This window comes from Equus asinus, chromosome 8 (assembly GCF_041296235.1).
Source record: "Equus asinus isolate D_3611 breed Donkey chromosome 8, EquAss-T2T_v2, whole genome shotgun sequence".
Classification (NCBI taxonomy): Eukaryota; Metazoa; Chordata; class Mammalia; order Perissodactyla; family Equidae; genus Equus; species Equus asinus.
The window spans coordinates 96,365,297-96,380,620 of record NC_091797.1 but is presented as its reverse complement, the minus strand read 5'-3'; the positions used below and the strand labels follow the sequence as shown (position 1 = coordinate 96,380,620).

Here is a 15,324-nt window from a genome sequence, read left to right as displayed (position 1 = left end):
GGTTGCTCTAGGTTGAGCAGGCAGAAGAAAGATTTGAAAGATGGAACAACAACTTCTAAACTGATGGCAGAGCTGTAAATATCTCAGAAGCCACCACCAGAATTCTCAGCCTCACATGCAGTTCTAAGAAATGGGGGAAGTTCTTTTTAACACAGATACTGCCTGGCTGTCAATCTGAAGAGACAAGGCAACAGAGTGGGAGGCTGTCAGAGAGGGATTCCAGCCTGGCCTTGAGGAGTCATCACTGTGCGTGTGCAGGACAGAAAGGGTGGGTGATCTCATGTGGGCCTCTCCATCTGGCACATGGACCCTTCTGTTGCTCAGTTTACTGTGGTTTAAGAGCAGTGGCTTTCAGATCATCCCATAGCAAGAAATAGAGTGTGTATTATGGTCCAGCATATACTTACATAAATAAAACTGTATAAGTAACTAAAATAACAATTTAATAAACTGACATGTATTTCCTATTTTTAGTATATACATGTATTCTATTTTTCATTTTATGAAATTTTCTTTAATTTATATATATAGTAAATTAATCTATAAAATTGAAGATATATTATCCATTTATGCGTGTATATATATATATATATATATGTTTTGGGGGGTTTTTTTGAGGAAGATTAGCCCTGAGCTAACTGCTGCCAATCCTCCTCTTTTTGCTGAGGAAGACTGGCCCTGAGCTAACATCCGTGCCCATCTTCCTCTATTTTATATGTGGGACGCCTGCCACAGCACGGTGTGCCAAGCGGTGCCATGTCCGCACCTGGGATCCAAACTGGCGAACCCCAGGCTGCTGAAGCGGAACGTGTGCACTTAACTGCTGTGCCACTGGGCCAGCCCCTACATTTATATATTTTGATAAATGTAGACACCATGTACATTTTCCACTTAAATAAATGTTAATCATAATTTATCAATGTTCTCTGACCACGGTCTGAAAGATGAGAAGTGACAGTGAATCCTTGCATAGTAGGAGAAAGTTCCACTGCTTCTCATCTGACAAAGGGGCGCGCGCTGCTCTGCCCACGTTCTCTCAGCATCAATGCGCACAGTGTGCATAGAGTTAATTTGCACTCATTACTCTACGTGTTCTGGCCTTTCGTCTTTGGTTCATTTGTATTCTCAGCTCTTCTACCAAATTGTTTTAAAACTATTTGTAATCTTTGCTTTCCAGTGAAAACTAGGAGGCAGGCGGCCGTGACCTGTCTATCACAGAGCAGCATCTGTAGTAGATTGGCAAACCCACAGACACGTTTCATAATTTCCAGGAGCATATTTCTCTTTACAGTAAACTTTTCAATGTGGCAAAAACATATGTACTGATAATGCAAATATTGTTTGTCTCTCTGAAAAAGAATTAGAAATCCAGAACTAGACAAAGTTAATGTTTAGCAATCAATGTCTCAGCATACCATCCTAGCCGAAATGGTTTAGATACTCAATCAATATCTATTCTTTAGTTTAACTTAGTGTAAACTTTTCTCTGATTTACATTTCTTTAAACACTTGTTTTAACAACTGTGTTTGGATTAGACAGTAAACATTTAATCATCATCCCAAGTCATTCCCTCTGCAGACAAATTCTGCAACAGAAACAGCAGGAGCCAACCTGGCCAGTGGCCCCAGGGAGAAAAAGTTGTATGTTTGCTTTATATATTCATATTTATATATGACTCGGAAGACATGTCTGTTTCTATTAAACCAACAAACAAACTATTTTTTATCACAGATTATCTCAAATCACTTGAACTTGAAAAACCTTTGGGTTAGTTTCTATATTTCTGAGAGTTTTACGAATACTTAACTTATTTAAATGTTTAGGGGCCAGCCCCCTGGCCGAGTGGTTAAGTTCGTGCACTCTGCTTCGGAGGCCCAGGGTTTCACCGGTTCAGATCCTGGGCACGGACATGGCACCGCTCATCAAGCCATGCAGAGGTGGCGTCTCACTTAGTAGAATTAGAAGGACCTACAACTAGAATATACAACTATGTAGTGAGGAAATTTGGGGAGAAAAAGCAAGAAAAAAATGTTTAATTTTAGCAATACTATCTGGAGGTAGAAAAATATCATATACATAGAGAGAGAGATACATACATAGACACACAGAGAGACAACAGACATCTTTAAGAATTTTAGCCATGTCTCGGATACAAATCTGAGAAGAATAGTTGGATCCAAATTGTGTTTCTTTCTGGCAGATGGACTAAATTAAGGTTACCTGCTCAGACGGCCAAAGGCTTTTACTAAAGTTTTGGGGGGTTTTTTGGCAGGCTGTAAGGATCCTTTAAAAAGCTGTGTTGAAGTCCTTTTGTCTTTTGGAAGCTCCTGCATAGCAATCAAAGCACACATTCCATTGTCTCTGAGGGGGTTGGAATCCTCTCTTTTAAGGGGGACCCTTAAGGTGGACGGATCTGAAACAAAGCTTCCCCAGAGTGGCCATTATCATTCCAAGTTATTTCAAAAGTTCACCCATTTCCACTTGCTTAGTTTTAGATCTCTTATTTTCTAAACATGTATGCAAATGGGCTAGTTTAGGCATTTCAAATAAGCCCCATTAGGACCAAGAAAGTTTTAAATCATCCTTGGGTAAAATGGGTCCATTGAGGTAAAAATTTACAAGAAGAGGGACCATACTCTTTCAACATAAATCCAGCTGGGGTTCCCAAAGGAAGGTGACTATTTATGGTTGTTCCAGAACAATTGTTCCCCATAATTTAGAAGGGGCTGTTCTCAGATGACCAAGGCAGGAGGGTCTATGTCTTGGGTCAGGTATGTGCTGCCTGTGAGGACCACTTCCCAGGGTGTCACCAATGGGCCGTTGGTCTCTCTTTTACGTGTCTCAGAGATTCCTGAGCAGCAAGTGGTGGCAGGTTGCTCAAGGTCCTAGGATGACCAATCCTTCATCTGTGCCTTCCAGATGAGCTTATCAAGTTCCTCTGACCCAAAACAGGGCATGTTCTTCATTGGGAGGCCCTGTGAGACCACTGCATGTCATGGACACAGTCCCAACACTTCTGCTGGATTTCCAGTCACCGAGAAACAACCCAAAAAGGGTTGGAAGGAGCAATGTCTCTCATCTTCGGAGTCGGAGGACCCTCATTTGGACAACAGGAGAAACTACGAGGTCTGTGCTGGTTATAAACAGCTGAATTTTGAATTGTAAGAGAATGTGGCCACTTGAATAAAATGAAAATCTACTAGAGCTCCAATAACACTCACCAAGAAGTGTCCTTAAACCTGAATTCTCTGCCTAGTTAAGGTAAGGACGGAATCCTCCCTCCAAAGGACAGAACCAGTCAGTCCTCCCAAATAAAATCTGCTCTGAACCTCAACCGAAAATAGGAGCTTCGGATCCAGGAGAACTTACTGCTGGAACCCTGAGGCTCACCAAGGGAAACGCGAGAGAACAAGGCTATCTTGGAGGTGCCTTCCACGTGTCCATGGCAGCACCAGGGTCTGTGGTCAGTTGCTCTGGATCTGCCGACTACACCAAGAAATATCAACTGAGGAAAAATTCACCACAGTTCAAATAGCAGATATTTACTTGGGCAATTAGAATTGCAATTCGGGAGACACAGATTCAGGCAGAAACCCAAAATGTGTTCCAAGGAAGACAAAGGAGGCAGGGGTTTATAAAGGCAAAAAGAGAAAAATTACACAGGTCGTTTTGCAAAATTTGTGATTGGCGCTGGCAACAACTGTTACTTCCTGGCCATACTGATGGGTTGCTAAGGCCATTTCCAAGGCAGAAAGCTCTTATCTATAGGAGCCAGCACTTTTCTTGAAAGGAGATCCAGATGACAACAGAGAAGCCCAGCTCAAAAGTGACATTCCCTCTGGTAGAGAGTGGCGTGCCTGCATGAGCCCCGTTTCCTTAATGGCCTCCCAGCTCCATGTTAGCAGCCTTGACAGATGTTACTCCATTTTGTCCACAGAGAAAATAAGCGTCTTGTGTTTAGGCCACGCGGTCCGTGGCATTTCGTCATGGCAGCCAAGCTGACTGAGAGGAAGGACCCACTCTCCCGGCACACGGGCAGGGAGGGTTTCTCCCGTGTCCCTGGCTCTCTGCTGACCTCCTCCGTCCCCTGCTTCCCGCCGCCAAGGCCGTCTTTCTACGGCAGACCTGGTGGCACTGTCCAGAGGCTCCCCAAGGCCCGCCTGCTGTGTCCCCGTGCAGGGGTCGGTCCCCACTCTCCTTAGGGCGGAGGAGAAGTTAAGGGTCCTCGTGAACACCCACTGCGGAGTCGCAGCACCCGGCGCTGCGCTCAAGCGCTGAGCGGGCTCCGCCTGGATCCCCTCCCCGGCTTTTCCCGGAAGGATCCACACACTGGATCCTGACACAGCTTCAGTCCATCTCGACTGAATGGAGGCATCGGGGATTGTTCCAAAGTCCTCCAACAGGGACCCTGTGCCCCAACCCAGCTCTTGGGGGTGGCACGGCTGCGGGGCACCCCCTCCCCATCCCTGGAATCCCACTCCTTCTTCAAGAAGCAATCAGATCGCGCCGGTTCCGGGCGCTGAATGGGAAAGGCCCTTCTGCACCAGGAAAGAGCAGCACAAGGTCAGGGCTTACGTGCTCAGTAACGTCCTGTGCGCCACCCTGGGGGCGCTGCGGCCGCTCCAACCAAAGGTTCGAGAACGCACCAGAGCGCCCAAAGCTCCCCTCACCTTGCGCGACCCACAGCCTTCCCGCCAAACCCGCATCCAATCAGAGAGCGCCACACTCTGCGCGTCAAGGAACAGCTCCCTCCAGAGGGGGCGCAGCGGGCCGGCGCGATGGGGACCCCGGGCGCTGTTCCCCGGACGCCCAGGCCAGAGGGGACGGAGCCGCTACGTGGGGCGGCGGGGGCAGGCCCGGGAGTGTCGGGCCGGGGCCGCTGGTCGTCGGAGGGGAGCAGGGCGGAGAGCACCGGAGGCCCGGCCTGCCACGGAAGGTTCTCCAAGATCCCACAGCTGTGTGTGGGGTCAGGTCTACCGGGATTGGTCACGTAGAAATTCAGACTGAGATGCTTCACAAACTCACTTTCAAGCAACACGTGAACATAAATAGCGCATGGAGTCTGAATCCTCCACAGGCGGTTCCTTCAAGTGAACGCGCATCCCACGGAAGAGCAGCGGGTCCAGCGGCGACTCCACACCCGCCCCGCGCTTCCCGACAGCTGCTTCCAGCTGCGCACGGGGCTCCGTCTGCGCCTCCATCTGTCCAGCTCTGTCTCCAGGGAGAGACTGAACACAGGTGATGATCTTCCTGGCCTCAACTGGCTTTTCTTTCTTTTACTCTGAGCTCTAGTGGTGAGGAGTCCGGTGACCACAGGTACGGTCCGATGCCACTACCTTGATCTGGGCTCAGGCGCCAGCAGTCGCGTCCACCTTTGATTGTGCACCGTCAGTGCGAACGTCAGCGCAGTGAAGGGACTAGGAACCGCCCAGTCCTGCTATGAAACACTTGTCCCTCCACGTGCCCTGGAGAGGTCTGTGGACCCCCAGCGCCTGGGGACTCCACTGTGGTCACTCTGAGGACCGGGGCTGGGTATGGGCTCAGGAGAAACAGGGGGTCGTTCCCAGGAGGGAGCTCAGCTTCACTGTAAAGGAAGGAAGGAGGAGAGCGAGGGTCTGCTTGCACGTTTGAGGGCAGGAAGGTGAATCTTCCAGGTAGGAAGGGAGCAAGGTCATCTTCCAAGAATGTGAAGAGAGGAGTTCGTCTGGAGTTGAACAGAGGACGTTTCAAGTAATTTTCTCAGAGAGCAGATACAGCTGACTAAAGAAATGTAAATGTTAACGACCCAGGTGAGGCTGGCGGTGAATTTATAATTAAGGCTTTCTGTTGAAAGCTAGGAATGATTTTCCCGATATCTCTGGTTAGCATCTTGGTTAGATCATGAGATGGCAGTGGCCTTGCAGACCACCTGGCTCCCAGGCCCCCATTTTGTAAATGCAGAAATTGCGGGATTTCCCAGGTCACAGAGCTGATGCTGATCCCATGGGGGCTGACAGAGTTGAAGGCCACATCAGGCCTCCTGGGAAACACATTCTGTGAACTACAGGGTGTCTGGATTTAAGTAAGGCAAAATGAATAATATGCATTTGAAACTGTGTGGTTGGCTGGATCCCAAAGCTCTTCCCAGGGTGTTGATGAACTTTTCCTCTGGAGGAGTGAGCTCCTTGTCATTGGAGAAGTTCTTTCTGGAACTGAATGCTTCCTTCCGGGATGCTGTGGGGGGATTGCTGCATTGTGTCCATCTTTGACGCCCTGATGACTCTGAGATTTGCTGCTTGTATAACAGACCACAGGACTTCAAGTTCTGGGGACTGTGCATTAGAATTTAGGGTGGGCGGCACACCTCCAGTTTCATTTGACTTCCTCTCTGTATTTGTAAGGATGCTGTGTCTACAAGCGAACACGTGGTTCATGTCTGTACACTTAGGTTCCCGGCAGGAAAGAGATGGTACATTCAGAATAGGTACATTGAGGAGAACCTTTAAAAGGTACCATTTAGAAAGGAACGGGCAGAATTTCAGGAAACCACAAAGGACAGCGCAGTAGCCCAGCATTTGTGACGTCTGGGAGACATCACCTCCTAGGCGTGAAGGGGTGAGGGGAGGGAGTGGTCACTGGATGTGGACAGGGTCACTTTAGGAGGAGCGCTGCCTGCTGAAAGTTGTGCCTTGATAAGCGGCCCCCAGCAACCCATGGCAGGCGGGCAGGGAGGCAGCCCGGGAGGGGGCACCCTGCCCGCAATTTCTCTGCCCCTCGCTAAAGCACCCGGACACGAAGGGCAAGGAAGCCGTTTCAGGCAGTCCACGTGGGGCAGCCTCCACGGGCCCAAAGCTGGATGGAGAAGCACAGAGGGGAGACCTAGAGGGAGCTGGGAGACACACACACAGTGACCACTGGTGCCTGGGCCGCGTTGACCTGTGTCCTAGTCCACTTTCCTTCCCCGACTCCATCACCATTTACCTAATTCCTTCAGTAGGACACAATCAAAAACTGCTGTATTCTTCAGAGAATTACGTGACTAGGCATAATGTGGAGTTAATGTTGACATTACATGGCTTCCACGTTGTAAAATAACCTAACTTTGCTATAGTGGCAAACACAGGTTCTGGGCTGACTCTGGCACTTAGTACCAGGATGGGTTAGAGCATGTCAATTTCACATAAAATGGTCACATAAGCCTTGTGGGAAATAAGGTTTGAGAAAACCGTAGATGCTCTGAAGCACATACGTATGTTCTGCATGCCATAGAGGGACGACTGCCTTGAAGACGAGGGTCTTATGTTTATGTTCTGGGTCCCAGTGTGAGTGCATCTCTACCCACGTGGGGCAGGCAGGGCTCCAGATCGGCGATGCCTGCTCGGAATGGTACTGCCTTGATCATCGAATTCACCTGATGGTCAGATGCCAAGTGACAAAACCGTCGGCAGTGGAGATAACTCATTCAATGTGTTCTTCATCGAGACTGGGGCTGGCAAGCATGTGCCCAGAGCAGTGTTTGTGGACCTGGAGCCCACCATGTCGGTAGGTACACAGACACTCGGGGCGGCTGTCCTGGGAGGGTGGGAGAGCCTTGCTAAAGCCCCCATGTGCTCCTTCGGATCCCCCTGCAGAAGGGACAGACGTACAAGTGTATGCTCATGGTCACGTTAGGTCACACACTGGATGGTTAGTGCCTGAAATGTCCGTGGGACTCAGGCTCCTAATTGAGAAAAACCTGCTGTGAGGTTGGCCGGCACTGAGATGGGCTGGGGGTGGAGTCACTTGTGGCCTCCTCGGCCCGGTCAGGTGCTTGTGGAGACCCTGTCTACAGGGCGCCCGGGCACTGGTCCCTCCTTAGTGCTGTGTGCTCCCTCAGGCTGGGGCACGAGTCTTGACCTGCATCTTAGACATAGAAAGGTCAGTATAGAACATTCGTTGGGTTCCTCCAGATTAGAAGTCTGCGGTAGTTTCCAAGGAGAGCTACAAAGAGAGCACCTTTCAGTGGCCACCAGGGGATGACAGAATGTCACCCTGAAGCCTGTGAGACCCAGGCCACATAGGATGCCCTGATGGGACTGCCCAGCAACAGTCATGCTGGGGACTGTCTAGCCTGTAAGGGATTTTTAAATTCCACCCTCGGCTGTAGCTATGGGGATGGAAGAAACACGCATGTGTAGAGTTGCCTGTGTGCAGGTGTGAGAGCTCTCCTCCCTTCTAGGGGAACCGGTCACGCTGGCATTTGTCCTGCGTGTTGACTCCTCTCTCCTAGAGCCATTGGATGCAGTTGTGGTCTGTGTATTACAGAGAGACGTTTCCTGTGAGACACCGATGCTGCTGACCTACAAGGAACAGCATGTGCTTGGTAGAAGGGGACAGTCCCGATCAGCTGACCAGCACCCTGGTGAGTTAACAACAGGCCTTAAAGACTCGTGGTCCCTGTGTCCTCTTTGTAGATGAAGTGCACAGGGACCCACAGGCAGCCCTTCCACCCAGAGCAGCTGATCACCGGGAAGGAAGACGCAGCCAATAAGTACGCCAGAGGCCATTGCAGCATCGGCAAGATCGTCGACCTGGTCCTGGACCCAATCTGCAAACTGGTGAGAAGAGCACGGGGAAGGCTTCCTGTGGACAGTGTCCTGCACAGGACGGTAGGCCTTGGATTGCGACCGGAAGGACATTTTGTCAAAACTGAGGCCAGAATCACGAGTCCACAGTCTTACCCTCCAGTGTGGCTGTGGCGCATGCATACATCTTTACCGTCTGTCTGCTTTGCCTCTAAGTGCCATGCATGTTCACTGTGGAGGGTGTGAATCTCGTGATCTTGCAGAGGAAGAGAAGTGACTGGGGTTGGCTGGAGGTTGCACTGTGCCTTCTGCCCATGTTGGCTCAGTCCTCTGCTTTCTCTCAGGCGGGTCTGTGCGCGGGGCTGCAAGGCTTCCTCATCTTCCACAGCTCTGGGGGCGGCCCTGGCTCTGGGTTTGCATCTCTGCTCACGGAGTGCCTCTCGGTGGACTATGGCCAGAGGTCCAAGCTCGAACTTGCCATTTCCCCAGCCCCCCAGGTTTCCATGGCTGTGGTGCAGCCCTCCAACTCCATCCTGACCACCCACATGACCCTGGAACATTCTGACTGTGCCTTCATGGTGGACAATGAAGCCATCTACGACATATGTTGGTACAACGTGGACATCGAGCAGCCCCTGTGCACCAACCACAATCATCTGATCAGGCAGATCATGTCCTCCATCATGGCCTCCCTGCAATTCGATGTGGCCCTGAATGTAGGCTTGACAGACTTCCAGACCGACCTGGTCCTGTACCCCCACATCACTTCCCCCTGGCCACCTGCACCCCGGTCATCTCAGCCAAGAGGGCCTACCATGAGCAGCTGTCTGTGACTGGGATCACCAATGCCTGCTTCGAGCCAGCCAACCAGGTGGTCAAGTGTGACACTCACAAGTACATGGCCTGCTGCATGTTGTACAGGGGGGACGTGGTCCTGAAAGACATCAACGCGGCCATCGCCACCATTAAGACCAAGCACACCATCCAGTTGTGGATTGGGGCCTGACTGAAGTTAAGGTAGGACTGGGTGATGGGGAGTGGGCCGACCTGTTGGCAAGCAGCAGACCTTGCCATGGAACGCGGCCCCTTTGCAGAGAATTCACCTGGCAACTAGGCTGCAGGGAGGAAAAGTTTAGTAATTAATTTGCTAAGTGCCTTATTCTTTATCGCCTACTTTATGTACCCTTATTTCTTACAACTACTCTAATGTTCAAGGAGAGTATTACTATTATCTTACACCTGGACACTCAGGCTGAGACAGTTTTTATCATCCAAAAGCCCCAGGAGCAGGAAGTGACGGGGAGAGCATTCAGAGACAGTCTGACTGCAGGTCTGGCCTGTCCTCCACGGTTCACTTAAAGAGTTTGTCAGGGTTTGTGGTATCATTTTGTGTGTTAAAAACAGTGTTTTTTAGACTTTACTTGACTTCACTCACCTGTTGTCACTGTCTTAGGCCACAGTTAGGTTTCTTAAACAGAATTTTAAGTTCATTATGCAATGTTTACAGTGGGGCAAAGGGTGGTTCACTGGCATTTCTCCAAACCAGGCTGGGAACACTGCCTGACACACAAGATCACATTGACAATTATTAGATGGCTCCCCCAACTCTGTTTAGTGTCATGATGAAATGTCTACCAAGGGAAAAGCAGCATGTCCTTGGAAGCCAAATAACAGAATGTCAGGCTCTAGACCTACTGTGATCATCAGGCTAAGTGCCTTACCATGCTTGGGTTCCTTAACTTTGTGCCCTCTTGTTTGTTAAAAGTCCTCATTCACAACTGGTTTTCTTCATTAGACAAAGCTGTGAACTCTGCATTCATAAGCTCCAATGAGTTCCTACGGTGTTTGGAGAGTTCCAAGTTGCAGGGTCATTCTGGATTGGAAGTGACAAGAAGTAGCTGAAATATGTCATCTTGTTCCCATTTGGAATGGCCATGGCTTGCCTCTGACTACACACAAGTTGTTGAGCTTGTCTGGCCCCCTGTCAGCCCCATTTTAAGACACCTTGACACAGATCATCTCTGAGGGCATAAAATTGACGGATTTAAAGTGACTCACATAAAAGGGTAAAATAAAATCTACAGCAGGTTTCAACCGATCTGGAAATATTCATTACATCTTACAGAGGACGTCTACAGATCTCAGGGGTTATAGGTCAGAGCTGAAACCTTCCATTCCCTGTGTCTAGTTACCAAGTTCTTGACTGAATAGAGGAATTTTCTTTCAGTCACCACGCCCTGTGGAAGGTCAGGACACCCGAGCAGCCTTGGCTGGAAGGCACTGTGGGAGGTCCTGTGTCTCGCTCGGATTTCCTCTCCTGTCTCAGGAGGGAGGGGAATCTGTGCGAAAGTCCAAGAAGTCACCTCCTGTCCCCAGAAGAGACAGTCCAGCCCCAGATGGACCATGTTGAATTCTCATTGCTCTAAGTTCCTTTTTGTCAGTCTGAGTGTGATTTCACCATATGTTCTTTAACAACTATTTGCTCAGGGATACACTATTTCCAAGGAGTCTCTTCCATGTTTAATTCATTATAAAAATGCATATATGTGGCAAAATATTAAAACAATGCAGATGGCTGAAAAGCTAAAGCCCTCTTCCCCTTCCCCAGAGCTGTTTGTCCCCCAAGCGATCCTCTATGCATATTCAAGATACATTATGCCTCTTGTTATATGGGTGATGTGGATATGTCCAGATACTTGTCTTTTCCAAGTGGATTTTTAGGGAAAAAAACATGTTTGGTCTCAGAAAAAACTAAGCATGTCTATTTGGTTACTGCATTACTCCCAGAAAACAGACTTCAAAAGGGTGTTCAAAATGGGTGAGGGAATTAGGAAAAAGAGCTTTGATTATTATAAATATAAACATTCGTAAATCCTTCACCCCATACTGGATGTTCTTTGGAGAATGGAACAGTAATCTGGCTTCATTTCCTAGGTAGTGGGCTGGCTGACTGCACCTTGTCTTGTGGGGGCCAGGGGGGCAGCCGCAGCCCGAACCCAACCCCGGACGACCCGCTTCCACGAGAGCCCGGAGCTCCGCCCGAAGCGCCCCTCCCGCTGCCCCAGCGTAGTCAGCGGCCCTGCCCGCTCTCCCCAGCAGAGGCCCCGCTCCCGCACTACGCCGCGAGCGCTGGTTTTCGTCAGGTGCTTCTGACCACGCGTCCCGCCCCTTCTCCTCGTCGTGGGACGCGGAAACCCCGTGCCTCGAGGCTCTGCGCCGCCGAGCGGGGCTGTTCCCGGGTGCCGGGCTGCTGAGTTAGCCCCGAATGAACAAAGCAAAGGCTGTACCTCAGCGCAGACGTCCATGGCAGCCAGAACGGCGCGCGCCCCGAGGCGATCGCCTGCTCCCGCCACTTCCGGTATCCACGCAACCCGGCCCCGCCCCGCTCCTCGGGCGAGCGCCTCGCGCTTCCGAGTCTCTGTGGTACCAACTTCCGCCGCGCGCCACACCTCGCGAGATTTGGGCGGCGCAGCAATGGCGAGACCGTGAGTGCCGCTGACGGGAGACAGGAGAACGGGCTGGGTCGGGGCTCGGGCAAGATTAGACCGAGGAAGACCCAGCAAGCCACGGCCGCCTGGAGCGGAGCGGCGGCTGGGGGCTAGAGGCCCCTCTGGGCCCGGACAACCGCCCGCGACCAAACTCCCGCCTTTTCCCCAGATGCCGCGTCACTGCTCCGCCGCCGGCTGCTGCACACGGGACACGCGCGAGACGCGCAACCGCGGCATTTCCTTCCACAGGTCAGCGCGCGTGCGTGCTGGCGCGCGAGGATTCGCCTGCGCATGCGCTCGTGTTTCCCGGCGCATGGAGCCACGATTGCGCATGCGTCTTTTTCTGGTTGAGGCGAGCCTTGAGTTTGTGGGTGGAGCAAGATGGAGGGAGCAGAGCAGGGTGGGTTGGGCCTAGAAAGGAAGGGAAGGGCTGGAGGTCCGCCAGCCTTGGGGCCCCTCTGACTCTTATCTGCTGATTGACGCTGAGCAGATTTCTCTTTTGAGGCCTGTTTCCTCGCCTGTGCCCCCAGGCGGGCAGTGCTTTCCCGGTGGGGCGGAGGGGAGGTCTCTTGGCAGCATGGATGGGGCCAGCGCGTCCCGTCCCGGGAGCTCGGGCGGCACGAGCGCGGCGCTGCCCAGGGGCTCACGGGTTCGTGGCTCTGCAGACTTCCCAAGAAGGACAACCCAAGGCGAGGCTTGTGGCTGGCCAATTGCCAGCGGCTGGACCCCAGCGGCCAGGGCTTGTGGGACCCGGCATCCGAGTACATCTACTTCTGCTCCAAACACTTCGAGGAGAACTGCTTTGAGCTGGTGGGAATCAGGTGAGCCTCCTTGCCAGCCAGCATCGGGACAGGTTGTGGGGCCTGAGTAGCGGGCTGATAGCGGCAGCTGCAGGGCCCGGTGAGGGAGTCCCAGGGGCGGCTGGCGCAGGACGGGCAGACAAGCACACTTGGTTCCGGGGTGGCTGCCTCTTCCAAACTCCGTAGCTCAGTTTCCTCTTCTGCCAGATGAGGACAGTAAGACCCACCCGCTCAAGGTCACTGTGCTAGGTTACAGGAGAAAAACACTAGCTTTCCAGAGGGTGTTCCTTAGGGCCCCACTCCTCCCAGCAAGTCCACAAATGAAATAATTTTGGGGGGGCTCATCACTCCAGTTCTGGTGCAGCCTTTCCACACACCTTAACTTTGAGGAGTCCTGCAGGGAAGAGGTTGGGGTAACTCTGCCAGACTTGGCATGTCCCCAATTAATTGTTTACATTGTGCCTTCCCCCCTCCCACACTGCTAGCGCTGGGGAGCCTGCTCAGGGTGCTGGGGGACCTGCTGGCCCCGCGCCCGTGCAGGTCAGCTAGGGTGGCAGTGCTTGTTCTCCATCCCATGCAGGCTGCTTTTTCCCCACAGTGGATATCACAGGCTGAAGGAGGGGGCAGTTCCCACGATATTTGAGTCTTTCTCCAAGCTGCGCCGGACAACCAAGACCAAGGGGCACAGTTATCCACCTGGCCCCCCTGATGTCAGCCGGCTCCGGCGATGCAGGAAGCGGTATGTGCTGTGGCTGGGGGATGCTCCCCTTCCACCCTGAGTCTGAGGGATGGGGCTTTAGGGTGTCTGCCTGCAGCCTTGCTGGATCGGGTTCTGAGGCTGTGGAGTGGGTTCTGGGATGGGGATGGTCAGGTGGGCTGGTAAAGTGGGGTTTGGTAAGCAGTTAGTCTGGCCTATCAGTCTCTCTCTCTCCCCCGCAGCTGCTCTGAGGGCCGAGGACCCACGACTCCATTTTCTCCACCTCCACCTGCTGATGTCACCTGCTTTCCTGTGGAAGAGGCCTCAGCCCCCGCTGCTTTGCCTGCCTCGCACGCTGGGAGACTGGAGCCCGGCCTCAGCAGCCCCTTCTCAGATCTCCTGGGGCCCTTGGGTGCCCAGGCAGATGAAGCAGGCTGCAGTGCCCAGCCCTCGCCGGAGCGAGAGCCAGAGCGGCAGCCATCCCCTCTCGAGCCACGGCCCGTCTCGCCCTCAGCCTACATGCTGCGCCTCCCGCCGCCTGCTGGAGCCTACATCCAGAATGAGCACAGCTACCAGGTGGGCAGTGCCCTGCTTTGGAAGCGGCGAGCTGAGGCTGCGCTTGACGCCCTGGACAAGGCCCAGCGCCAGCTGCAGGCCTGCAAGCGGCGGGAGCAGCGGCTGCGGCTGCGGCTGACCAAGCTGCAGCAGGAGCGGGCGCGGGAGAAGCGGGCACAGGCGGATGCTCGCCAGACTCTGAAGGAGCATGTGCAGGACTTTGCCATGCAGCTGAGCAGCAGTATGGCCTGAGTGAGAGGCTGCCGGACCACGGGCTGACGGAGGGGCTGCCCATCAGGGCTCCATCCCATCCTGCCTCAGAATCCATCTGGAGAGGGACCTGATCTGAGCTGCATCCATCAGACCCAGCAGATGCCATAATAAAGTGGATTCTAGAAGGAGGCCCTCCTATTTGGCTCATCTGGGGGCAGGACCCCGGCCCTGGGTGCCAGGCTTGTTCCCCTGGACTGACCGCAGCCCCTGGAGGGCTCAGACCCTGGAGTCCGAGCTCTCAGTTGTGGAGAGCAGAAAGCCCAGCTCTTGCCCACCCCTCCCATGTAGTACCACGCCCCCCGGGCTTCTCTGAGGGACAGGGTGGTGTGGAGAGGTCAGGGGGCAGCACCAGGCACCTGACCCCTTTGAAAACACTCAAAACCCAGGCAGACTCAGTTCCTTTGAGGGGACACAACAGACTTCCCTCCCCAGGCCCAATCCGCCCAGCAGTGGGCCAACCTGGCACAGTGCCTGAGCCCCGGCTGCAGGCCCCTCTCTCCCCCCACCACCACCAGGCCTGTCTCATCTGAAAAACAGGGACAAGGATGATGCTTTCTGACCTCCTGGGGCTGCTATGCTTGGCAATTAGTGAGGGCCCCACAGATGACCTTTCTAGTCCCTGGAGGTGGGGGAAGCATGGAGGCAAGCAGCCCCTTTTTCCTTCAACTTGACAGAATCTCTAAGGCCTCCCTGCGCCTGTGATTGTGGTGAGCAGCTCAGGGTTGGGGTGCATTTAGGCACATGCGTGGCTTCCCTGCATCTTTGATTGTGGCGAGCAGCTCAGGGTGGGGGGAGGTTTAGGCACACGCGTGGCCTCCCTGCTGGGCCTTGGCCATAACAGCCCCAAGAGCGCAGCTGAATTTTCTCTACTCCTGGAAACTGCCCCACAACGTCCTGAAATTTGCTTCTCAGGGCCCTTGGTGTGTAACTCCATTTACTCATCTTATGTCTAGAGGAGAGCCCAGTG

At 52.9% G+C, this 15,324-nt stretch overlaps 1 protein-coding gene, 1 long non-coding RNA gene and 1 pseudogene across 6 annotated transcripts in view; 2 read left to right on the top strand and 1 right to left on the bottom strand.

Annotated features, from left to right (window-relative positions):
* Positions 1–11,959, bottom strand: part of LOC139045952 (uncharacterized) — a 305,429-nt gene extending 293,470 nt beyond the window's left edge. For 3 of the 5 annotated variants that reach the window (XR_011505480.1, XR_011505482.1, XR_011505481.1), the window contains exons 1-2: positions 10,266–10,487; positions 9,359–9,478 (exon numbers count right to left, since the gene is read on the bottom strand). This is a non-coding gene — a long non-coding RNA (uncharacterized lncRNA). Of the gene's footprint in view, positions 1–9,358; positions 9,479–10,265; positions 10,488–11,831 lie in introns of those variants that run through there. The other 2 variants (XR_011505479.1, XR_011505483.1) reach the window with 2 other exon arrangements.
* Positions 1,982–10,258, top strand: LOC106848275 (tubulin alpha-3 chain-like; annotated as a pseudogene).
* Positions 10,677–14,486, top strand: THAP7 (THAP domain containing 7). The gene is made up of 5 exons (XM_014868054.3): positions 10,677–12,029; positions 12,202–12,281; positions 12,698–12,853; positions 13,431–13,571; positions 13,772–14,486. The coding sequence occupies exons 2-5, from the start codon at positions 12,202–12,204 to the stop codon at positions 14,334–14,336; spliced, it is 942 nt and encodes a 313-aa protein (XP_014723540.1). The 5' UTR covers positions 10,677–12,029; the 3' UTR covers positions 14,337–14,486.
* Positions 14,487–15,324: the final 838 nt, after the last annotated feature.